The sequence below is a fragment of the Schistocerca piceifrons genome, chromosome 2 (assembly GCF_021461385.2).
Source record: "Schistocerca piceifrons isolate TAMUIC-IGC-003096 chromosome 2, iqSchPice1.1, whole genome shotgun sequence".
Classification (NCBI taxonomy): domain Eukaryota; kingdom Metazoa; phylum Arthropoda; class Insecta; order Orthoptera; family Acrididae; genus Schistocerca; species Schistocerca piceifrons.
In genome coordinates, this window is record NC_060139.1 from 239,500,454 (window position 1) to 239,527,957 (window position 27,504).

Below are 27,504 nucleotides of genomic sequence, written 5' to 3' on the forward strand. Positions count from 1 at the left end.
TCCTTCCAAACTTGTAAAATCCTTTTTGACTCAGCCTGTATAGAGGAAAAGTACTTCTCTTAAAAAAAAAATTGCAATATGAGAAAACAGTCCTTACCAGAACAAAACCATAAGAGATCACGCCGTATAAACACAGCAAGATGCAGTGTCCCTAGTGCTGCTGAATGGAGCAGGAGATGTGAAGGTCCAAGCGTTTCCTGTAGACTCACTTCCCACTCAAACCTCTCCGAATAGCTCTCTTGAGTACCAATTGCAACAACATCTGGGACATGTTCTAAAGTTGCTGGGAGCATGAAGTCATTAAGTTCATGTGGAGGAGGCTGAAATATCATTGACCATTCATTATTTATGTCATAAACAGAAACTAAAGATGTACAGGGTGTATGTAAAAGGGAATGACCAGAACAGTTTCTGCAACTTTGGAAAAAAGACAGTTTGTTAGAAAATAGCAAGTTCTTTTAAACAAGGGCATCTGTTGCAGCAGCAAAAAGATAAACTTGAAAAACAATGAATTTAGTGGTAATGTATTGGTGACATTGTGGTATGAAGGAATGAATAACCAAAAACCATGGAGAGCCATAATAAAGATTCAAATTCCAAAGCAAGCACATAGCACGAAAATGCAGGCTGGAAAGCTTCAATAATATTTAGTTCTGAAAATGAAATACCTTCGAGGTGTAGTGGCAATGACAAAAGAAACATATTACTGTTTTGTCAACTTGTATTTTATCAAGAGATGTGAAACATAAGTAGATTTTCTTAACTGCTTCTGGGCTCTCTTCTTAATGCACACAATGTACAGCTGTTACTTGAGACTACTCTGTTGGCTCAAATATTTTTTTTGAAATGTAGGACTACTGCCTGCACTTACAGTTCTCCTGCTGAAAGTATCACAATACTTTTGCACTTACAGGATCTCCCAGTACAAGCGAGGAAAAAGTTGATTGTACTGGTAAATGGCAGTCTTAAAAAAATGATTCCCCACATAGTAACAACAGGAAGGAAGAAACCGAACATGGGGCTCCATTATGTCAAATCACTGCTGCACTACATATTAACTGAAGGTAAATTCAGCAGAGGCTAACAGTTAAATGTTGTGTTAATACAACCACCATCTCTGGCAGTGATATCAATTAGATACCAGTTGTAGCAGGTCACCAATCATCAACAATGCTCGTCACGTGCAAGTGAAATGTTGGGTAACCTAAAGAAATTATGTCAGCACGAAAGTTGAGACAACCACCCTGTTGATAACAGATCATAAGTTCATCAGAGTCAAAGGCATACATCATTAATATAAAACTAATTTCCTGCTGAACTTAGTTTTAGATACAATAAGTAATTTCACCATCACTGATCTTTCATCATCAACATAATAATAATATACATAGTAAAAAAGGAGAGATAAGGGTTGGATGAGGAAAGTTCACATTGTGTCGCAAATGTTGTAACTTGACTGTGTAAAAAGATGAGGAGAAAGGCAAAGTGATAACACATGAGATGAACACTTTGCTAAGTAAGCTGAATATGGGAGAGGTGCTGTACAATGTAAATAATCTTATTTTTATATTCTGGTGATAATGGTAGCAACTGAAAATATTGCACTCTTGCAAAAGAGAAGTTTTTAAAATTTGGTAAAACATTGACACTGAAACATATGTAAACAGCTCCATTAGAAAAATCATGTTACACTTGCTCTCCAAATTCTTTACTTACCTACAGTCATTGCTCTTAATGAATTTAGTCCAAAGAAACACGATGAACATTGGAAAATTATAGCTCATTTATTAAAATTATTTGCAAATGGTGGAACACTGTCACACTAAAAACTTTGCCCAAAAAGACAGATTTTGAACAGCAGATAACATAACCCAACAACAGCAAATTCTAGACTTTATATTGTGTCTAAGCAAGTAATCTGAAGAACTACAAGTACCGTAAGCGCATTGAGCATAGAGAGAAATTTTGGTATGATGCATATAAATAATGCCACCACAAATTTTGGTAACTACAAGAAGATGAAGAGTTATTTTCTGTCTGTTAAAGTGCAAACTAGTAATTCAGAAAAAATCAAACAATGGAAAATCGAGGATGGAATGTAACAGTATAATGAAAAGGATAGTTGCTACTAACCATATAGTGGAGATGCTGAGTCATAGAAAGGCACAACAAAAAGACTGTCACACAATTAGCTTTCAGCCAACAAGGTCTTTGTCAAAATACAACATACACCCATTCACACACTCATGCAAGCGCAACTCACACACATATGACGACAGTCTCTGGCAGCTGGAACCAGGCTGCAAGCAGGAGGGCATTGTGGGAGGGACAACTGGGTGGGGCAGCGAGGTGAAGAGATAGCAGGATAGGATGGGGGATGGTAAAGTGCTGCTAGGGGCGTGCAGGCACAAGGTGGAGAGTGGGGCAGCTATGGAGGTTAGATGGATGATGGGAAAGTGGGGGGTAGCAGAAAAGGAGAGAAGTAAAAAGACTGGGTGCATTGGTGGAGCAGAAGGCTGTATAGTGCTGGAATGGGAACAGGAAAGGGGGCTAGATGTGTAAGGACAACCACTAACGAGGGTTGAGACCGAGATGGTTACGGGAATGTAGGATATATTACACAGAGTGTTCCCACTGTGCACTTCAGAAAAGCTGGTGATGATGGGAAGGATTCAGATGGCACAACCTGTGAAGCAGTCACTGAAATGAAGGATGTCGTGTTGGGCAGCATGCTCATCAACAGGGTGGTCCAGTTGTTTCTTGGTTACAGTTTGTCGATGGTCATTCATGTGGACAGACAGCTCATTGGTTATCATGCCCTGAAGAATGCAGCTCAGTGGTTTCATCTTAGCTTGTAGATCACATGACTAGTTTCACAGGTAGCCCTGCCTTTGATGGGATAGGTGATGTTTGTGGCAGGACTGGAATAGGTGGTAGTGGGAGAAAGATCCATCCCTCGCACTCCTACCTTCTACATGCTTCCTAAATTCCATAAACCCAACCAAGGACACACCATTATGGCTGGTAACTGTGCCCCCAGCGAGGGAAAATCTGCTCTTGTAGACCAACACTTTCAGCCCATTATCCGCAACCTACACTCCTACAGAAAATATTCCAGCCATTTCCTCCACCGACTCTTCACAGTTCCCGTTCCTTTATCAACGGTGCCCTGCTCATCACTATTGATGCCAACTCCCTTTACACTAACATCCCCAATGCCCATGGTCTTATTGCTACTGAAGACTACCTTTCCCAATGCCCAACAGATTCAACCAACCACCTCATTCCTAGTCACCATGACCAATTATATCGTCACCCATAGTTACTTCTCCTTTGAAGGCATTACTTACAAACAAATACAGTGTACAGTTTTGGGCACCCACATGGCACATTCTTATGCCAACCTACTCACAGGCCATCTAGAGGGTTCCTTCCTAAACACCCAGAATCCTAAACCCCTCACCTGGTTCAGATTCACTGATGACATCTTTGTGATCTGGATTGACGGTGAGGACACCCTATCTACATTCCTCCAGAATCTCGACATCATCTCCCTCATTCGCTTCACCACCTACTATTCGGCCCATCAAGTTACCTTCCTCAATGTTGAAATCCACCTCAAAGATGGCTATCAGTACCTCTGTCCATATCAAACCTACCAACCACCAGCAATACTTCCACTTAGACAGATGCCACCCATTCCATACCAAGAAGTCCCTTCAGCACAGCCTAGACACCCGTGTCCAATTGAAATCCATCTTGAAAGATGCCAAGGGTCTCAACGAAGCCTTCACACATCATAATTACCCTCCCAACTTTGTACAAAAACAGATCTCCCATGCTTTATCTTTCCAGTCACCAAACACCTCCCAAAGTCCCACCATCCTGCCACAGAGGAGCATTCCCCTCATCATTCAGTACCACTCAGGACTGGAGCAACTGAATTACATGCTCCACCAGGGTTTCAACTACCTCCATCATGCCCTGGAATGAGAAATAGCCTACCAACTACCCTTTATACTCCTCCCACAGTGGTATTCTGCCGCCCACCAAACCTATACAATATCCTTGTCCATCCCTACACAACCCCTGTTCCCAACCCCTTGCCTCATGGCTCATATCCCTTAAAAGACCTATGTACATGACTTGTCCCATACATCTCCCACCAATACCAACACCTACTCCAGTCCTGTCACAAACATCACCCATCTCATCAAAGGCAGAGTTATCTGTGAAAGTAGTCTTGTGATCCACAAGCTACGCTGCAAACGCCATGCTGAATTCTACATGGGCATGACAACCAACAAGCTGTCTGCCCGCATGAACGGCCACTGACAAACCATGGCCAAGAAACAACTGGACCACCCCGTTGCTGAGCACACTGCCCAACACAATGTCCTCCATTTGAATTATTACTTCACAGACTATCTGCATGCTTCCCATCATCACCAGCTTTTTTGAATTGTGCAATGGGAATTCTTCCCGCAATATATCCTGTGTTCCCATTACCATCCTGGACTCGAACTTCGTTATTCATTGTCCTTACCCATCTAGCCCCTTCCCTGCTCCCATTCCAGCACTACACAGCCCTCTATTCCACCAATGGACCGAGTCTTTTTACTTCTCTCCTTTTCCACTACCCCCCTTCACTTCACCACCCTTCATCTAACCTCCTGACAGCACCAACCTGCCCTAACTTCTCTCCAAGTCATCCCTGCACATTTCCACTAGCAGCACTTAAGCATCCCATACCCCCCAACCCCGCTATCCCTTCCCCAGCCTCCTCCTTACTCTCTCCCACTTGCCTCATCATGCGCTGCTGCTCATAGTCTGGCTTCAGCGGTCAGAGGTTGATGTCATGTGTAAGTGAGTTGCATTTTTGTGCGTGTGTATATTTTGTCTAGTTTTGACTAAGGCCTTATTGGCTGAAAACTAATTGAGTGACAGTCAATTTTTTGTGCTTTTCTGCAACTCAACATCTCTGCTATATGGTGAGTTTAGAAAATATGCTTGAAAAAAATCTCAGATGTGCAGTGAAACCATCATGTTTCTATTTATTTTATTTACTTATTTATTTCATGTTCCGCAGATCCAGTTAGTGAGTCAATCACAAGGATATGGAACGTGTCAAATTGTACAGGTTTCAATTTAAACTTACAATAAATACAAGTGCAGTTCAATGCCAAATTGTACATAGTTTAAGTAAGACATACTATAAATACAGTAATAGATGCAATGTCAGCTAGATAACATAACAACCATTTAACAGAAAAAGGAGTTTCAAATAAAGGTTAAAAATAAGAGCACAAAGTTAAATCAGACATTAGGTCTACAAGAGAAAATACAGGTACAGCCAATCTGTTCTTACAAAAAGTGTGCTAATGCTGAAATGCACAATAAAATCAATTGAACTACTTCTAGACACAATAAGTTTAATGATGGTATACATTTTCTTTCAAATATTCATCCACAGTATAAAAAGATTTCTCTGTCACGTAATCTTTGAGAACTTGTTTAAATTTTGGCAGTTCTGTATGAACACATTTGATATGTAGTGGGAGAGCATTGAACAGCTTAATGCTGGAGTAGTACACTCCTTCTTGTACCATAGTGAGATGTTTCAGTTCGAAATGTAGATTGTTTTTGTTTCTGGTGTTATAGCAATGGAATTTACTGTTGTCTTGGTAGATAGAATAATTTTTGCACACAAAGGTCAGCAAGGAAAAAATATACTGTGAGGCAGTTGTTAGAATACCTATCTTCCGAACCAAGTGCCTACAAGAGTGTCTTTGATGGACCCCACACATTATTCTGATTGCCTTTTTTTTTTTTTCTTTTGGATGGCCAGAATATGATAGCATATGACATCAATGAGTGGAAGTAGGCAAAGTAGGCAACCTTAATGGTGTCAACTTCAGCCACTGAAGAAATTACCCATGATGCAAATGTTGCCGAGCTAAGTTTTTTACGTAGATGAAGAATGTGAACTGACCAATTACATTTGCTGTCTATATAAGCACCCAGGAATTTTGTATCTTCAACTTTCTGTATTGGTTGATCTCTACACTTTATGTTAATTTCATCGAGATTACTTTGTGATGTGTGGAACCTCATATAATGAGTTTTATTTGCACTGAGAGACCATTTGAGGAGAACCAATTTAAGATGTCATTAAAAACAGTATTTGTAGTTTGTTCAAGATTGTGATCTATCAAATCGTCAATTAGAATTGTGGTATCATCAACAAACAGGGTAAATTTGCTGTTTGTCTCAGAACAAAGAGGAAGATCATTAATGAAGATGAGGAAAAGCAGTGCACCTAAAACGGAGCCTTGAGGCACACCACACGTTATCGTGCCCCATTCAGACGAGGCAGGTTCTCCAGAAGAGCCATTTAGCACTACAGTCTGCTTCCGATCCTTTAGATATGATTGTAGCCATAAGCCAACAGTACCACCTAAACCATAGTATTCTGCCTTTTTCAAAAAAATTTGGTGATTTACACAGCCAAAGGTTTTTGTAAGATCACAAAAAATACCCACTGGAGAAATTTCTTTGTTAATGGATCCCAAAACTTGGTTGCTGAAAGAGAATATTGCCTGCTCAGTACAAAGACCAGCACGAAAACCAAACTGATTTTTGATTAAGATACTGTGGAAGTTGAGATGGTCTATAGTCCTTCTGTGCATGAGTTATTTGTCAGGTACTTGAAACACAAAGTAAATGAGACATCCACAAGTAAATGAGACAGCCACAATTACCATTCTCTTATTTTTAAGCAACATGATTATGGAAATATTCATATTACAAGAGATGACTTTTATTCACTTAACAAACCGTTAATTATCCTCAATGTTTAAATGCAGAAGTGGATGATGATACTGAGATTTTGGATGAGTTGATATGACCTCTGCTGGTTTACCTTAGTGGTTACTGTTCATATAATTATACTAAGGGAACTAAATGTGAGTACTGCAAGGTTTTCCTGATGACAAAAACTAATTTAAAGGAGTGAAACAAGTGTAATACAAGTAACCGACAGGATTGTTTACGTTACCCATCTATTGAAATTGTTAGGTGTTGAACTTAACATGAGTTTTATAAAACACCTGCAAGAAAAGGAAAATTGTTTCTGCAATAAGACAATCAAAGAAACATTTTGATGTGGCAGAGCCTACAGAGCATGTCAAATTAATTCAATTCAGTCCAGCTGGAGTCGAAGGAGATACCAGTTTTAAGTGTGTGTGTGTGTGTGTGTGTGTGTGTGTGTGTGTGTGTGTGTGTCGTACGTGAAGTGAGCTTGCTTATGTGAATTTTTCTTTCTTTAAAAAGGTTTTGGCTGAAAACTTGTACATAACTGTCTTTTCATCATACCTGTCTGCAACTCAATGTCCCGTCTTTATGTTGATCTGCATTCTAAATTTTTCATAATATTGTTAGGTTCAAATTAATGATATGAATATAATAGAAGGAAACATTCCACATGGGAAAAATACATCATCTTTGTTTTTAGATGTAACTTACCAAACGAAAACATTGGTATGTTGATAGAGACACTGACAAACAAACAAACACACACACACACACACAAAATTCAGAAATTGTCTGTGTGTTTGTGTTTGTTAGTGTGTCTATCAACATACCAACGCTTTCGTTTGGTAAGTTACATCATCTTTGTTTTTAGATATGTCATAATATTGTTAGTCGCATTTTTTTTATTTATTCACCTGTAGACAATACAATTGAGTATACTGAATACTGCCCAGTCAATAAGTTATGTAATCACGCAAAGAAAGCGAATGATGCTCTGAAAAAGAAAAATGACGCTGACAGTAGACAACTCAAAATGTAGCCTTGCATGGCATTACAATAATTACTGAAAATTCCTTTTGTTTCTTCTTCTCATTTTTCATGCAAAGATGTTTATGTAATAATTTTTTACTTATAAACTATCAAAACGTATTTCTGAGTTTGTACCTGTGATGGGCAATAGCGTAAGGCGCAGTTTACTCTGAGACGATGCAATATGCAATACAACATGCTGCAATAGTGTGACACACGCATCCATGTGTTCTATGACATTACTGTGGCTTATCATTACTTAAAGCTCAGAAAACTGTACAAGAAAAGGAAATATTTCGTGCATCCACACAATGCTACAAATATCAAATATACTTTAGCTGTGGATTTTTGCCAGCTTCCTCATCACAAAGACAAATTTCACGAATTCTATTAAATCAGCCCAGGCAGTTTCCACTTTTTGGAGCAACTAGTCTCAGCAACTCAGACAAATCAGGCAATTTTTGACTTGTTATTTCTCCTGCCAAGATGCTACTCATTACAGTAAGGCAAGTTGGTGCAATGTTTGGATGCCCTTAACCCTAGCATTACCAATGTATTTTTTGTTACATGTAATACCAACGGGGGGGCCTCAAAGGCCCATAAAGAATACCACAATTTATTTTATCATAAATCAAGTTTATTTTCTTCTGATACCTCTAATAACAATTCAAAATGCTTAGACATTGTTTTTGTATACTGGATAATAAAAGATGTTATTATAATAGGAATAAAATGAACAAATCACGAGATTCAGTTTATATATTTTTTGGAATAATGTTTCAAAATAGTGTTTTCTTATAAAAACGACTTTTTTAATTCGATACACTACATGAAGCAAACAAAATTTACTGTCTCATTCTGCAACGCATTTTTCACACAACACTGTCTTCCTGCAGTGTTTCCCACAGACGTGTTTGTGGCACTGAGAGCAGGTAACAGTTGACTTTCCCAGCTTGTTGTACTTGATCTTTTTAGATGCAGCTTCTTGGCAGCATAGGTGGCACCGTCCACGTGTTCCTGGTTCTGCTGTTGAGGATGATGGTTCTACAGAGCAGCTGAGCTTCCATTGTGTGATGCTTTCCATTGCCATTATTACTGGCTTCTGAAGTCCATACAAATTTTGTGCCCGTTTATCTACTTGAGATCTTATTAGTTCGAGACCTAAGTTAGTGATAAAAACTCTTCTGCGGTTTAGCAAATTCTTTTTCCAATTCGGAAAGTTGAGGAGGAAGAGTGAATATGCATTTATTGCTGCTATGTCAATGAGTGTGTAGAAGAGGGACAAAGGCCATCTTCTTGTTCCTCTCTTTGTGCTGTAGTGTCTTGCCATCTGGTCTATGGTGTCCACGCCTCCCTTTGTAGAATTATAAAAAAGATTTATGTTAGTCTTTTTTGAGTCTTCATTCAACACCCCTTCTGAGTGATAAGTTGAAAGCATCAACAGCAGTCGTTTTGGCTTCTCGCGGACTAGCGTTGATGCAAGAGTAACTGGTGGCCTCTGTGTCTGAGGGTCAGTATAAGCAAAGATGGAAGAGTGTAAACTGCGGCCAGTTGTAGTCTTCAGCTCTTCAGGTATGTGTCGTCTGTTAGACTGTAGGGTGCCAACAAGTGTGAGGTGAAAATCATTCCATAGAGTCTCAGCAAGCTCCACTGAAGTATAGTACCGATCTGTGGTAACATTACGGCCTGATTTTTCAATAGGTTTTATTAGTCTTTTTACAATTTCCATCGGTCCATTTGAATGCTGTGTATTTCCTGACTTGCCTGTATAGATGTCCATGCTGATCACATATCTAGTCTCAGAATCAGACAGCATTCGAATTAGAATGCCGTATTTTCCAGGTTTTTCTTTTAGAAACACCTTGAATGGACAGCGACCACAGAACAAAGACAACATCTCATCCACTGTTGTATGTAGACCAGGAATGAAATACAATGGAAGTGAAGAATTGAAGCTTTCAAAAATTTCCCTCATTGGAGCAAACTTGTCAGTCTGGTGACGAATTTCTCTTGTGTTCTCATCATCAAACCTCAATATTTTAGTCAATTCGAAAAATCGGGTCCGACTCATTGATCCATAGTACACTTGTCGGCCCTGAAGCAAAGACCATAAATCTTGGACAGGTATCTTATTGTCATGATTTGAACCCATGATTAGCAAGAGTCCTATATAACAAAATAACTCATCTTCATCTGTGTGCTGAATACCTAGTCGAGAAGCCTCTTCATTTGAGTGTAGTTTTATTAGACTCATAATTTGAGGTGTAAAAAAGAGCTCTATAGCCTCTTTCGGAGATGCAATTCTTCCTTGTTGTCCTAGCCCCATTCTTTCTCGCTCTATATTTTGTACAGAACGCCGATATTGTCGAGATGGCTTCGTAATATACTCTCGTCCACTTTTTGCAATGAATTTATCACATTCCGTATCATTATCATCTGGTGGATTGGCTTCAACCTCATCTTCATTCTCAGACGATGAATCAGTTCTAATTTCTTCCACGTCATCATCCACTTCACTTTCCTCTAAATCTGATTCGTTCAAAACTTCTTCTAGCACTCTTTCAATGGAACTATCACGTAAACGATGTCTACTCATGTTGCTGGCTCAACAGCAGCAGAAACACTGAAAATAAAAATGGTCCACTTCATAATAATATGTCTGAAGGCAACAATGCCAAAATTCGTTTCATGGTAAGAATTTGAAACGAGAGACTCAACCTCGTAAATCTTTCCTTGCTATTACCAACGGGTGGGCTTCTAAGGCCCACAGAGAATTAAATCAAGTAAATGAATTTTAATTACATTTTTATTCCGAAATTCTGTAATGACTCAATAGTACATTCAATAACGAACAATTACCTTTGCTTTCAAGTTCATATATCAAAGGGTGTGGATACAACATAGAAAAACTGAGTCAGTGGGCCTACGAGGCCCCCCCGTTGGTAATGCTAGGGTTAAAAATGCTCCTATGGAAAGTTTATTTTTAGAAAGGTCACATAGTATACTACTTTATTCAATGTGGTATGTATTAAATAATGGTTAAACATAAATAAAGTTGGGATATTATTTCTAAAACTATTTAATTTCGCAAAGTAGTATATGATGCGGCTTGAGGAGTATTCAGAGGAAACTTTGCTGGATTTGAAGTGAAATCAGTCACCATCGATGGTGCAAAAGTGAGTGGTGAACTCTGTGTAGGAGCAACCAGTGTGTTTGAAGAAATAGAAAAAGCCCACAATGATAAGGAAAATCCCAAATGTCCTTCTCAACTTCAGCCAGCTGCCCGTTCATAAGTAATAGGAATTTAGTTATCAAATCTTTTTTACATCTATGACAAAGTTTCCTGAAATCAGGGAGCACTGATAGGAGAAACATCCAGTAAGAATCATCAGCTGATGACCTCTGGTGTATTTTGACAACCTCTGGCGTATTTTAATTTGGGTAAGTTTTTTCATTTCCAGCTTAGGCTTGTATCAATAGCATACAAAAAAGAGAAACACGAGACAGCTCTGCACTCTCCATAGCAAGACACAGCAAGAGCAAGAGCTTCACATGTGGCAAGTAACTGCCAACCTCATTGCGAACAACCTCCAATATCTCTAACATATTTTCTAAAGGACAGAAAGAGGTATGGCTCTCCTTCCACTGCTAAAAACAATTTCAATATCCTAGATACATTTTGTACGCAGTAAGGTATGACCTAAAATGAACTAAACGTAAACTGGCCAGTGCATTTTTCAAAATATGCCTGGTGGTTTAATTATTTGCAAAGTATTTCCATAACTATGGCCAATAGTGAAAACAAAACCAGTTCACTGTGAAGCTGTGATGTCATACTATAAGATAGAAAAAAAAATTACCAAATAGTTTCCTCAAAATTGAGTGATGAAGACTGCATAGCGGAGAACATATGCAAATCCCAAAACAGTTTTTTTAAATTTTTTTATGTGAAAAGTAAAAGTTTAACTGGGAAGCTAACTAGAGAGACAGATTCTTCTACATAAAGCAATTTTTTTTCAGGCACACCGGAAGACTTGAAATTTCCACCCCCTGTATCATAGTAGGACCAAAGTTGTGTGGAGCAACCAGCACTCTATATTGTGTTGGATGATATAACAGCAATATGTATCAGTGAATCACTGTCATTCCAGTGTGAACCATAAGTCGCTTCCACTATATTTCTGTGCACTCCACTGATGTGGGTTGCTTCTGCATCATGTATGAGTAACATTAGGCATCATATTGCATATTGTATCACCTCAGTGTGAACTATTGCTAAAACACAATTTCATGAAATAATTTAGCTAACAATTCAACAACTAGTGGAAGTGTTGAGTCGTTAACAGAAAAAAATGGAAATTTTGCCATCTTACAAACAAATATCTCTCTCTCTCTCTCTCTCTCTCTCTCTCTCTCTCTCACACACACACACACACACACACACACACACACACACACAGAGAGAGAGAGAGAGAGAGAGAGAGAGAGAGAGAGAGAGAGAGAGAGAGAGCTACATTATGTCACCTGAATACACTATGCCAGGACTACAGTTAGAAGTTAGACTGGGGTGAGAGGCTGTGTTGCATGGAACTGGTGAGGAGAAAAAGAGGCAGGAAGCAGCCTGGAGGGTTGGGGAAGGGTGAAAGATTGCTCAAAGGGAGGCATCAAGTGCGTGAGATTGGAATGCAGGAGGGAGATGCAGCAGGTCTATGGGATAGAAATGAAACACACGGGCTTGAGAGCTGGTGATTTCAAGCAGCATACAATGACATTGGGAGGGGGAGGGGGGGGGGGAGGGGAGGTTTGTGTAGAGGTGATTGAACAGAGGAAAAAACTTCCATCTATGTAGTTCAGAAAAGTTGGTACCAGAGGAAGGATCCAGATGGTATAAGGCATGGCCGCTTTCACAGGTGTCCCTGCCTGTGAAGATACAGGACAAGCCCGTGACGGGAATGGATTAGTCTGTATTGGGTAGGTTAATTGGACACGTCTTCCTCCTGGGTTTTTCGCAGGGATACAACCCATATGGCAACGAGTTGAGAGCTGGAGTGTCCATTATGCTGAAGATCTCACTAAACCCTTCACAGACAAGCACTATTCCCCAAACCTAGTCTGCAAACAATTTCCCATGCAATATACTCTTATACCCCTAATGCTCCCACCACCCCCAAAAACACAGCTGCAAAGGAATAGACTTCCCATAGTCGGTATCATCCTGGTCTGAAGCAACTGCCCAATCAACCTACACCACGTCCACCATATGCCACTACCATCCCCAACCCCTTCCCTCGTGTGTCATATCCCTCTGGAAGACCCAGGTGCAAGACCTGCCCAATTCACCCACCCAGCATATCCTACTCCAGTCTCATTATAGGCAGGGCCAACTGTGAAAACACAGCCAGGTGCTGCACGAACTCACCAGCACCAGGGCCCATACATCGCATTCCTATCTCACACAACTGCTGCCTCCCTCTGAGCTGCCAACCATTCTTCCCCAAAACCTTTCCTCCCACTCCCTCCTTTCTTCCCCTCGTTCACTCCACCCAGCATGAAGCCTCACCCCAGACTATTGATCTAACTGTACTAATTCACCTAGGTGTTGTTATAATGAATTTCCAAATTATTTGAGTCCATAATCAACTCTGTCTTGCTGAAAGCATCACAGCTGAAGCTCTTGACACAGCACAGAACAGAAATAATAATAATAAGTAAGCATAAAATTGTGTACTCCTTATCTATTGTGTCTATAATTTCCTCAGCTCCTATAAAAAAATATCAACTGCACAATCTGCAGCCTTGACCACTCCACAACGAATCAACAGCTTCACATGCAGACACAAAATTATTTAGCACCTAATATATACAAAGTCAAATAGCAATTTAACACATTCAGACAAGTAATGGCAAGCAGGTGCTTGAAGAGGTAGGTTATCAGCAATTAACTAAAGCCAACAGTAATGAATCTGAAATAAGGTTTACAGTTCCTGTTTGAATAAGGGAACATGGAAGCTCCAAACATAAGATAGTTTCCATTACAGATACAGACAAAATTCCGGAAGGTAGTATTTTCTTTGACCACGATACTTTGTTGAAAAAAATTTTAAATACATCACTGTCTTCAAAAAATATTTTTATTTGTTTTTACTCACACCTGCTAATCTGTCAACTAACTCCAGTACTTAGTATATTGCTTTGCTCTTTGTATTGTTCTTTTACTTTCTGTTCATACCATAAACAATGTGTTTTTCTCTTAACTCAGAATTTGGGATGAAGCAAGTTTCCTTCAGCTTCTATTGCCAGTATTTTATATATTTTGCTGTCTCATCTTTTTATATCTTGAAGTAATAGACTACTCAACCCACATCTTTCAATATCATTTTAACTGTTCTTGACAGTTTTGGTGCTTGTTGTTACCTCACTTGCTGTGGTAAATAATTAGACATTTTCTTCACACTTTCTATCTCAAACTTTTAAAATATATTTTACACTTTCGTTACCATACAGCTATATTATTATGCTTCCTTCAGACATGAAGACATTTATTTTGTAGTAGAATAATTCACAACATACGCACATCCTTCAACAAGTATGGACATGCACATACTGACAAACCTTAAGTCAGGCAAATTACAGCATCATCTTAATAGTACCTAGCTACAATTTCCGCTTAAGAGTCCCAGTTTTGCAAATAAAGCACTTGCCAGCTGCTGACACTTGAAGAGGAAGATTGCAAGTGTGAATCTTACAATTTTAGAAGTTCCATTCCTTCTCAAGATCAGTAGAGTGAAAGAAAAGAAAGAAAATAAGGAAAATTGATGAATCATTTGAAATGACCCTGTACCCCGCACAAATATTAAACAATGGCAAACCACAAAAACTGGCAACCAATAACAACAAACTTCAGTGTATTTGTTTCAGACTTGGTTAATATGTAACAATTGTGAATCAATAAACGGAAATGTGCTGTCCACCGCATAATGCACGTTAAAGAAAAATAAACAGACATAACAATGTAAATAAATACATAAAAACAAAAACCAGGGAAGACACACACACACACACACACACACACACACACACACATATATGGAGTTGATTGATGAGTGACACGTGGACACATGCAACAGCTCAGGATATTGCTATGTGCACACACATGCACAGATAACACTAGAATGGAGAGCAGCTACAAAGGCGGGTGCATTGTGCATTCTGCACAGAGAGAGAAGGAAGATAAGTCGCGACACTGCAAATATCCTTATGTCAGTTCAGAAAGCTGACAGTGCGCTACCATACACATCATTCCACAGTGAACTTTAAGAACTGCATTCTTAGTAATGAGAATCCTTATGTGCGAGCACACACAACCTTCCACATAGAATTAATTAATGTTGAACTCAATCACAACATTCCCAATCACATAAAATATCAAGATAAATAATTTCTCTACATTAAGTTCTATATGTTTGAAGACAACAGACTCTGAAAGTAAAACAGCTGTAAAGAAAAACATAAAAAACCAGGAAAACCACTGCATGTGGTAACAAGGTATATATGCAAAACTTTATGAAGCTCTCAGGTTTGTAAAAAATTTCTTAAAAACTCTAATTTTTATTTTCCTATTGTATAACAGATAGCAAATGAAAGCCCAGCAATGATGCTGAAACATCAACGAAACATCTCTGGCTGATAGCAAAGAAACAATTGTGTTTTGCATAAGGTGGATTCCTTCCAGAAGACCAGTTTATTTGTAATGCAAACACAGACAGAAGACTTCAACCTGAAGACGATCCATCCGCTATTTTGTCAGTAATCATGATGTAGCTTCATTCTTTCTCTAAATACTGTCAATGTTTAATGTTCCATCTTCTGAATGACAACAATTTGTTTCATTAATCAAACGAATTTTTGCATTGCTTACATTAGCACCCATAGCGATTGAGTACATTTAACGCATTTACAAGTTTTAATCATTTGTGACCAAAAGAATATCAGAAACAGATCGTTTAATGTGTTACTAAGAGCTAGTTTTCTTTCACTGAGCAACCTGCGACAGCGTTATAGTACGTGTACTTCATTGAACAAAATATGTTTTACAAAGAAAATGGTATTGTTATGAGGTCAAAGGTGAAACTTAAGCTACTAATAATTTTTTATGCTGCTTCTGCAGGCACAGTCATACAAATAAAGTCATAAGTAGCAGTAACTGGTACTTACATACTTCACACCAAGAAATTCACAGCATCGTCTTCGCTGTCCGACGTAGAATGGTTCCATAACCATGTCCCTGCAAATTTCCCTGTTGTAATCTTCAGTTTGCAGTTTTATGACGAATGGTTCCATAGCCATGTCCCTGTGAATTTCCCTGCTGTAATCTTCAGCTTGCAGTTTTTCTGCATATCTTACACAAGCTGCCCATGCAGATGTTGAGAAGGTGCCTATTGCCTCATGTGCAAGTCTCTCAACATCTGCAATTAAGACTGTATTGTTCTTTTCCGCAATACATGCTTTCACCGGAGCCCACACCAGTTCAATTGGGATGTGATGGCAATGGTATGGGGGGTAATCTAATGATACAGTGTCCATGTCCATACCGCTTTGCAATTTCCTCTATCTCATAAACTCTGTATGCAGGCTTGTGTTGTCTGGCAAGAACCAGCAATTCTGCTCTGGTATGCAACAAGTTATGAGGTATTCCATTATATGACAGCCCTGCAATAATGTCTGCCTTTTTGGAGTTCGTATTTGTAGCTTTGTTCACTTGCACTGAGTGGATTCATGCATTGTCCACAACTATAACTGAAGATGCGGGAATATGTGGCAATAATTGTTGTGTAAACCACCTTTTGAAGACACTGTACATCATTTCAGAATGGTAATCTTCAGAATTCTTAGCCTTTGATGCCTTAAAAATCGGCTTACCCTGGGAATAAAGCCAGTATCTGCTGATCCGACATGGGGCACTATAATTCTATTACCCTTATGTCCGCAGCTCATGGTCTCGCGGTCGCGTTCTCTCTTCCCGGGCACGGGGTCTCGGGTTCGATTCCCGGTGGGGTCAGGGATTTTCACCTGCCTCGAGATGACTGGGTGTTTGTGTTGTCCTCATCATTTCATCATCATTCATGAAAGTGGCGACTTTGGACTGAGCAAAGGTTGGGAATTTGTACAGGTGCTGATAACCACGCAGTTGAGCACCCCACAAACCAAAACATCATCATCATCATCATCATCATCTATTACCCATACCAACAGGAACTTTTAATCCATCGTACCCATCGCTCATTTTCCAGGACGTAGCCCTTGCTTGGTTCTGATTAATGAAAGTTTCATCTCCATAATAAATTCGAGATGTGCCAGCTCCTCTGATCTCTTGCATTGTTCTCAAAAGCACAGTCCTTGCAGCTACAATATCGCTTCATTCCATTAATAATTCCCTACCATTGTTAGTTTTCTGATAACTGAAACCCATGTCTTTCAATATCCTCAACATGGTCCATTTGTTTCCGTTAAAATTTTCAGTTTTTTTCATACACGAAACTAGTTTCTCTGCTGTCAGATACTCGCTTTCAGCATTCATGCTAAACACTATGTGCCACAAAACATTTTTTGCAAAATCGTCTAGCTCACCCAATTCTTTTTTGCGGTTGTGTTGCTTCCCTGGTGATTTGAAAACAGCAGAGCCGCAAGCTTGCATAGACATCTTAGCTTCGCCAGATATTGTCTGAACGGTCCTCAAACCGACACCACAGGCTTCAGCTGTCTGCTCCTGGCATTTGGTAATGGTGCGACCCGCGCCTTGTGCCAGCATGGATTCAGCGGAAGATTGTCTCTGAAAGTATTGGTACACAAGGAACACTATTCCTCTTGTCTGTTTGTGTAGCACTTGGTGGGATTGCTTACCATCTCTCACAATGAACACTATGAAGGCAGTCAGCACACACCACAGAACGTAACTGAAATAAACAGTTAGAACTTCCTAACACAATACGACCTGCACAGAACGAGGACAAGAATGTCACTGGCGCGCAATTGGCTGTGAGTCATGTGGTACACTTCCGCATGCTTCTGCACACCCAGTCCTGACCCACCTTTGTAGCTGCTCTCCGCTCTAGCTGTATATGAACAACTGCTTCAGGAGGCAGGTGTGAGGGGAGAGTGAAGGATTACAGGGATTGGGAAGAAGGGGAGAGAGGTACCCAAGGTAAGGAAGAGATACCTAAGTTAGTTGCACCCAAGAGAAGGATGGTAGACATGTGGCTCTCAGTGGCACTGGGGCAAAATGAGGGTTAATTATGATAGCAGTCATAGAACTGGTGGAGTGGAGCAAGAGAGCGCGAGAGAGAGAGAGAGAGAGAGAGAGAGAGAGAGAGAGAGAGAGAGAGAGAGGGAGAGAGAGGGAGAGAGAGTCATTGTTGGGACATGGAAAAGGAATAGCGTGGAAAAACACAGCAGAGATATGGATGATGGAAAGGGAATGAAATTTTGGCAACTGAGGATGCTACACATAAGCATTTCTATTATCCTACTACTCCCTACACCTCTGCATTTCTTCTTGTGTCATTCAGCACCACAGCCACTTCCCTGTCATTACACTGAGCTGAGTTTTCCTTCCTTCCTTCCTTCCTTCCTTCCTCTCTCTCTCTCTCTCTCTCTCTCTCTCTCTCTCTCTCTCTCTCTCTCTCTCTCTCGATCTTCGATTCCTGTCCCTCAGTTTTGCATTTGATGCTATAATTAATGACAGTTTTGCTACTACCCCTGGCCGGCCGTGGTGGCCGAGCGGTTCTAGGCGCTACAGTCTGGAACCGCGCGACCGCTACGGTCGCACGTTCGAATCCTGCCTCGGGCATGGATGTGTGTGATGTCCTTAGGTTAGGTAGGTTTAAGTAGTCCTGAGTTCTAGGGGACTGATGACCAAAGAAGTTAAGTCCCATAGTACTCAGAGCCATTTGAACCATTTGCTACTACCCCTGAAAGCTTACAATTTTCCCCCTCCTGACTTTTAACACTCCTATCCACTTCCCCAACTGCCACAATCATTTCTTCTCTTTCAAGAGCCATCTATTTGGCCAACATATTGCGTATCACTATGGCTGAGGGAAGAGAAGAGTGATAGTATGGTCAAAATTTATTCACATTTTCTGAGAAGTTGAATTTATATACATGCCACTGTTCACACGTGTACTTAATTTGCTTTCCTTATATTTGCTTCTTGTTTCCACTGTGGAATTTTGATTAATGTATCAAAACTGCAAGCAGCTTAATTATCCTCCTTTTGAAACAACATTGTTTTTACACTGGCAGAGGAAAAACAGTATTTCCAACTGAGTACTGATGCATATTCTTGCACAGCTCCTTCAAGAGAAACACACATATAGATTAGTGTCTAACAGGACCAAATGGGGACAGTATATTGCAGTTTATGCTGACTCAAAAGAAAGTTCTGAAGCAATACCCTGAGTACTGGTGGCTCCATCCCACATGCATTGTTGTGCGGCAAAAACGTGAGCATTTGGACAACAGCCCGCAGTGTGTGAACTAAATAACATGTCTCTGCATAGTAGCCTGCGTCTCACTGTAAAAAGTATTGTTTCCTATCGGAGCATTTTTCTGTTTCCTCTCCTTTTTCTTATGCTGGCTGTCAAAAGCCAGAGACAAGGGTCATGTGTGTGAGAGTTGTGTTTGCATGACTATGTGTGTGTGTGTGTGTGTGTGTGTGTGTGTGTGTGTGTGAGTGAGAGAGAGAGAGAGAGAGAGAGAGAGAGAGAGAGAGAGAGAGAGATCTAATTCAGAAGAAGACCTTTTGGCCGAAAACTTACTTGTTTAGCAGTCTTTTTGTTGTACCTGTTTGCGACTCAACATCTCCACTACATGGTGAATAGCAATCTATCCTTTCCATAATACTATCTGTTTGTATTGTTATCCATGTTGAAAGTGCGCAAAAGCTGAGTAATTGTAGTGTTGAAGATAATACACACTGAAACATTAAGTCTATTTTATACTATTCCAGTAACAACAATGGATGTTCGACAATATGCCATTTCATTAGCTGTCAGACTGAATCAATCTGAAAATTCAACCAATGGTGCCAGTACCTTCAGGTAGTGTATGTGAGGAAACCCCAACAGTTTCCAGAATGGATGTGTTACACAACTCCTTGCAAGCTCAGTATTTCCTCTGACATGCCCAGGAATGTTTTTCCCCACATCACAGCTGTTTTGCTCTCCCCATGATTTTTCAATGGCAGGTATTGGAGAACAACATGCAGTTGTGAAATTTTGCTTCTTGCTATGACATAATACCATAGAAACTGTTGTGATATTGAAAACAGCTCACAATGATGAAACCACAGGAAAAATTCAAGGGTACAAGAGATTTTCTTGTTTGAAAAATGACTCTGCTGACTGGTAACAAACTTAGTTCTGGATATCTGACAAATATCCAAAGAGATGAAAATTGCGAGACATTTCAATTAATCATTCTTGAAGACTGACAACAAACAACTGAATATGTGAGAGAGTTAAATGTACTGACTCAGAGCTCGGTGCTAGTATTTTGGAATAATAAGGGTTGTGCTAAATTTGTGCCTTGGATTGTGACTGACCAGCAAAAAGAGTGTTGAATGGATGAAGAATGCTCCAAACTGAACCAGAATTTTTACCTTCATTGTTACTTGTGACCACTAATGATTCCATAGTTATGATCTGAAATCAAACACAGATGACACCAATTTCATGTTGTAGAAGTGTCGAAAAAAGGGGAAGAGCTTCCACCAAAATTTAGGAATGAATATAAAAAATATTTACAACAATGGATTTACTAATTGAACAAATGTATAATGTAAAGTACTTTAAAACTGGTAAGGCTGTCTAGCAAAAACCAAAGAGAGAAGATGAAGAAGAAGGCAAAGTTGAAATATGTGGCTTTAAATGCCTTGTTTTCCCCTTTTTTCCTGGATAATTCCCCCTTTTCCTGTATAATTCATGGCATTTCTTTGTGAGTAACACAAGTGAAGCTTCCCATAAGCTTCCTAATCAATCCAAATATACTTTTTCACAGCAAACTAATTTCTTTTTGAAAGAACATGATATCTCTAATGTATCAACTCGCACTTATTTACATTATCCCCTTGTGGAGCATGTGAGGAGCACCTACGAAAGAAATCGAGGGGAGGATTTGAAAAAAAACTGAACATAAAATTTGGATAAATACAAGTTAAATTTGTATTGATTTAGAACAGTCCTCCTTCATGAGGAAAGGGTTTATACGAAGTAGTGAAGGTAAGGGAAAAATTATATTAGAGAAGGAAAGTTGCTACTCACCAAATAGCGAAGATGCTGTGTCGCGATATGCACAACAAAAAGATTCACACAATTAAAGCTTTTGGCCATTAAGGCCTTTGTCACACATGTCTTCAGTCCCAGACAACTGACACCTTGACTGCTTAACAGTCGAAAGCTTTAATTGTGTGAATCTTTTTGTTGTGCCTATCGTGACTCAGCATCTCCGCTATATGGTGAGTAGCAACTTTACTTCTCTAATATTGTTACATTCAATCCTAGATTTTCCATTGTTTGATAAAGGAAAAATTAAGATGATGGAGAGTACAAAACATAATGCCACTGGCAAAGTAAGAAACTGGAGCTAATTATGGATTGAGATATGTGATACTGTGTTCAGGGAAAGGCAAACAGGATATAGAAAAAGTAGAGGGAAAACTTCGAAGTGGCAGAAAGGAAGAACAGTTACCCCTAATACTGTATGAGGTCTGTTCAAAAAATTCTGGAACATACGTAATTTCATGCCGATGGTTTGCTGGAGCTAAATGCAGTTGGCTTCCCTGTACACTTCTCTGTTTATTGTGTAACTGCCAGAAGTTTCATTGTAGTATGTTTGTTAGTTATTGTTCAGTGCTGTATTGAGCAGAATGTTGTGCCGCACAGTTTGCAAACTTTGAAATGGCAGAGTTAGAGGAGCAACATGTTTTCATTAAATTTCACGTGAAACTCAAGAAAACCTTTACAAAGACACACAAAATTATGCAGAAAGCCTAAAGTGATGAGTGCTTAAGCCATACTCAGTGTTACAAATGTTGTTTCGCACGGTTTAAAAATGGCCAGATGGAAGTTAAATGATCCTCGTTCAGGACGTCCTGACGTCTACTGACAACACTCGTGTCAAGAATGTCAATGAACTTGTGCATGTCAACTGAAGACTGACTGACTGAGAGATTGCAGAAGAATGTAACATTTCAGTTGCATCATGTCATGAAAACACACAACATCTTGGAATGCACTGTGTTGTTGCCAATTTGGTCCCATGGCTCATGAGACAAGAAAGACCTTCGCCATGCAACCTGTGAAGAGCTTCCAGACTGCCCAAATGAGAATGAGGTGTTCCTTAAGGGAATGGTAACTGGTAATGAGATGTGGGTCTACAATGATGATGATGATAGATTGAAAGGACCGAGACTTGCAACAATCGACAAGATGAAAGAAAACTCGCAGACAGCACTTCGCACGATCCAGCAAAAGGCATACCAATATTGCTTCCGGGATTGTAAACGGCTTTGGGAGCAATGTGCCAATTATGGAGGAGAGTATTTTGAAGGAGACCACACACAATAAGTAAAAGGTACAAGTACAAAAATTTTGTGGGCAAAGTTCCAAAATTTTTTGAACAAACCTCGTATTACATTCAACTAGATGCCAGTTACCACATTTCATATTAATTTGAACTACTCTATTGTATATTTTCCTCTGTGTTGATATCCTTCATGATGTAGGGTAGTGAATTCTCTTATCCTTTAACATCTTTTACCTCTGTTATTCATTCATTAATTCACATGAGAGTATCTCAAAAAATTTCTGGCCTGACACAAAGTAAACAACAGTGCCACTATTAAACATTATCTCCACTTACTTTAATACATTTTTCAAACATCTGATATAGCAAGAATCATCTGTCTGTCTCCTTGTTTACAACTGTATCTCAACTCTGTTCACATATTTTCTTTCTCACACTATATCTGCACACTATATCTGGACTGTAAAGCAAATGATATAACTCCAGGGAAAAAAAGTTCTTCACTGCAACCTTAAGAACAGCAGATGTATGGAATGGAGTATCATCTTGCTTTAAGCAAGTACCACCACTCAGTTCTCCTTGCTTTTTTATTGCAATTTGTGCAAACTTCAAGCACAATAGTTGGCATTTATGATTATATTTCTGTTCCTGAAGTCAACTGAGAATTCCCTTCTAATTCCAAAACAGGCACTAAAGATGTTACTGTCATGCACCCACAAAATCTTACCATCACCATAATTCCACAAGATTGTCTCTTAGAAGGGCTTCACCTCATTTGCACATATACAACACAGAGTTTAAAAATTTCTTGCTCATTTTCTGGACACATCTCTAAAAACTGGGAGAATCTCTCCGGCATTCCTCCTCATCATCCCTACAGAGAAGTCTTTGCACCTTCTTACATTTATGTTTCCTCTTGGAAGTTTATCATACATCGTCCATAAACAATTGTTACAGAACATCCCAAGCTTAGTGAGATGCATGTAGCTTCAGCTCCCTAACATAATGCTGTTGTTCTTCAACAAGGAATATGGTTTCTTAATTATTGCCAGTGGTTGTACATCAAAAGGCTGTATTACTCAACATAACCTTTTCCTAAGTTGTACTGTTCAGCCCATTCACTTAATATGACTCAGGGACTTCCCCATAACCGGCATCTAACTGCTCTTTGATAACAGTTGAAGAAAGTCTCTATTATAAAAAAAAAAAAAACCACACACACACACACACACACACACACACACACACACACACACACACACACACACACACACGAAACAACCTCTTCAATTAACTTTCTTCTGTGAAGTAACAGATCCCTGCAATTATTGCTGTATTCTATCCACCGCTAACTACTTCGGCAAAATTTCTGAACGTCAAGCCAGGAAGTTCTTGGACCCACATTGCATATTATGATCCAGATATATCAGCATAAATGAGAATCTTCAAGATACATATTAACACAATGGTATAGCTATAAAAATACTTTTGCATTCTGTACCAATTATTACCAGTAATACAACGGTAAGGTCTTCAAGATAACCCTCCACTTTTTCTTCACAGAAGTAACTGTACAACATTAGTGACCACAAAGTAAAAATAAAATGGTTTTTTTTTTTTTTTTTTTACCTGTCCATTCATATTCCATGTTCCCACAAAGATCCGCAGTTCACGGTGGGGCAGTGTGCGTTCCAGTTCCACTGATCCAAGAAGTGAATTGGCGGCAATACGGCCATGTAAAAAGTTCCTACATAAAAGCAAAATGTGCAAAACAGTCACACAAAGTAAATATTAGAAACTTCAGACAATGTGCCCTGCAAATGAATAATCACATAAATTTATGGGGAAAATGTCCACTTAATAAGTACCAATTTATTGACACACACAAAAAAAACTGAAGTACACACAAGCATTCAAAATCTTCTTGAAACCAAAATTAGAGAAATAATTTGCATGAAAAAAGAGATTACTCTGATCAGACAGGAAAGTCAAGTAAAACACTAGATCAAGAGACTGCAGGAAAGGATGAAAGTAAATAAAAATGCAATCCCAGCATGAGATGATATCTGAAAACGTAAATAGCAAGAAGTGGTAGAGAAGGTACTCACAGGTTAAGGTAAGATGGACTGAGAATACAAGGAGGAGGAAACAATAAAGAGTAGAAATCTCTCTGATCAGATTAATTTCATCTACACTTTTACTACAAGCCTCTCCTTCCCCTTGCTATGACTAGTTAACTGCCCATTCATCCACTTCTCACCTTTCAAATCTCATCTTCTACTGGCATCTCAATGTCGTGTACTTTTTGTCTTGCCCTGCAGTCTCTCTCATCCTACTGATATGCCCTATTTTATTACTTAATGTTTGTGAAGCCTCATTTGCCGCAACCTTTTCGTATCACCTTGTCTACAAAAGAAGCCCAGTGAGCCAGATGAAAGTGAATGCCAATTTTTGTATGTCAAACTGTTACCACAAGGTATGATAACTTATTTTATTTAGCAGTAATTTAATTTTAGATGTAACTTTTCCTTACTCATGTTTATAAGTATTCACATTCAAATTCAGTTGTCAGCTGAAACCATAACACACTGATACAACAGAATGATTTTTCAAGAATAAAACATAAGATTTGTGTGGTGAATGTCAGCATTATTTTCATGTGGATATTGCAATAAAATCCACATGAGGAACGAAGCTGGTCACTTCTAGAGACACAGAATCACTACTGCTACACAATATTGAAGAAGAAAGGGGGAGGGGGCAGCTTATCTTGCAACTTTAAGCTGATTTGCTAGTAACACTAGACGAGTTAGCAGTTTTCCGAGTTGCTGTCTACACCATTAATGTTAAAGCTAGACTGGAAGACAACAGCAAAGCCTTTCAGATCATCAGATCAGTGAAAAGATCCAGGAGATGCTGCATGTCCAATAGCTTCACTCTAGCTGTCTCCAATAGCTTCTACGCTTTGGAGACAGAGGACAGAAGCATCACACAACCTATGAAGGTCAGAAGCTTATTGGCGTTTAATATTAATTAGGGGACGTGAGGCAATACTGACTGTACGACTTATCTTAGAAGCTAGATTAAGGAAAGGCAAACCTACGTTTCTAGCATCTGTAGACTTAGAGAAAGCTAATGACAATCTTGACTTGAATACTCTCTTTCAAATTCTGAAGGTGGCAGGGGTAAAATACAGGGAGCGAAAGACTATTTACAATTTGTACAGAAACCACATGGCAGTTATAAGAGTCGAGGGACATGAAAGGGAAGCAGTGGTTGGGAAGGGAGTGAGACAGGGTTGTAGCCTCTCCCCAATGTTATTCAATCTGTATATTGAGCAAGCAGTGAAGGAAACAAAAGAAAAATTCGGAGTAGTTATTAAAATCCATGGAGAAGAAATAAAAACTTTGAGGTTCGCTGATGACATTGTAATTCTGTCAGAGACAGCAAAGGACTTGGAAGAGCAGTTGAACGGAATGGATAGTGTATTGAAAGGAGGATATAAGATGAACATCAACAAAAGCAAAACGAGGATAATGGAATGTAATTGAACTAAGTCGGGTGATGCTGAGGGAATTAGATTAGGAAATGAGACACTTAAAGTAGTAAAGGAGTTTTGCTATTTGGGGAGCAAAATAACTGATGATGGTCGAAGTAGAGAGGATATAAAATGTAGACTGGCAATGGCAAGGAAAGCGTTTCTGAAGAAGAGAAATTTGTTAACATCGAGTTTAGATTTAAGTGTCAGGAAGTCGTTTCTGAAAGTATTTGTATGGAGTGTAGCCACGTATGGAAGTGAAACATGGACGATAAATAGCTTGGACAAGAAGAGAATAGAAGCTTTCAAAATGTGGTGCTACAGAAGAATGCTGAAGATTAGATGGGTAGATCACATAACTAATGAGGAGGTATTGAATAGAATTGGAGAGAAGAGGAGTTTGTGGCACAACTTGACTAGAAGAAGGGATCGGTTGGTAGGACATGTTCTGAGGCATCAAGCGATCACCAATTTAGTATTGGAGGGCAGCGTGGAGGGTAAAAATCATAGAGGGAGACCAAGAGATGAATACACTAAACAGATACAGAAGGATGTAGGTTGCAGTAGGTACTGGGAGATGAAGAAGCTTGCACAGGATAGAGTAGCATGGAGTGCTGCATCAAACCAGTCTCAGGACTGAAAACCACAACAACAAATAACATTAATTGGGGGAGGGGGGGAGGTGGAATGTCAGAAGTGATACAGAAATTTTAAGGCAGTGTCTACCAGGTAACAATTATCTTTAAGCTAAAAGCATATCTCAGTAATGCCACCTGTGATTCAGGGACTTTGTGGAAGGATCTTGGAAAAGGAGATATTGTAACAATAACTGGAGGTGCAGTATACAGTTTGCACCATAATCTTAACTACACAACTGAGGACGACATTCGGAACATTGGTGAGCGCTCTCTTTACACTACTGCAAAAGTTGTGTCACTCTGTAAGCAGCATGATAAGCTCTGGATAAAGCGTTCTGTGAAGTATGTTAATGCAGAACTTGGAAAACTGCTCAAGGGAGAGGGATGTTCACACATTGGCATGACTGATGCACAACCCCTCACATGGTCACATCATACATAAAATTAAACAATGGAAAATCCAGAATGGAATAATGACAATATTATAAAAAGGATAGTCGCTACTCCCCAAACACCAGAGATGCTGAGTCGCAGATAGGCACAACAAAAAACTGTGAGACAAAGCTTCCAATAATTAAATCACTGAAGACTAAGGACTCTCATGAATATGATGGAATGTCTAGCATAATACTAAAGTACTGTGCTGCCCATGTTAGCCCTGTATTTAGCAATATTTTTAATTTTTCCTTTAGGAATGGTCAGTTTCCTGAACAATTAAAGTACTCAGTAGTAAAGCCACTAAAAAGGGAGAAAAGGATAATGTAGGCAATTTTAGACATATTTCTATGCCATCAGTGTTTGCTAAAGTTATTGAAAAGGCTGTGTATTTAAGGATAATTGACCATTTTATATCACACAATTTGTATTAAATGTACAGTTCGGCTTTAGAAGTTGTTTAACAAC

At 39.3% G+C, this 27,504-nt stretch overlaps 1 protein-coding gene across 1 annotated transcript in view; it reads right to left on the bottom strand.

Moving 5' to 3' along the window:
* LOC124777207 (inositol polyphosphate 5-phosphatase E) overlaps window positions 1–27,504 on the bottom strand; it is an 87,497-nt gene that overhangs the window by 38,644 nt on the left and 21,349 nt on the right. The window contains exons 2-3 of the mRNA XM_047252521.1: window positions 24,055–24,172; window positions 98–320 (exon numbers count right to left, since the gene is read on the bottom strand). Coding sequence (XP_047108477.1) covers window positions 98–320; window positions 24,055–24,172 — 341 coding nt within the window. The remainder of the gene's footprint in view (window positions 1–97; window positions 321–24,054; window positions 24,173–27,504) is intronic.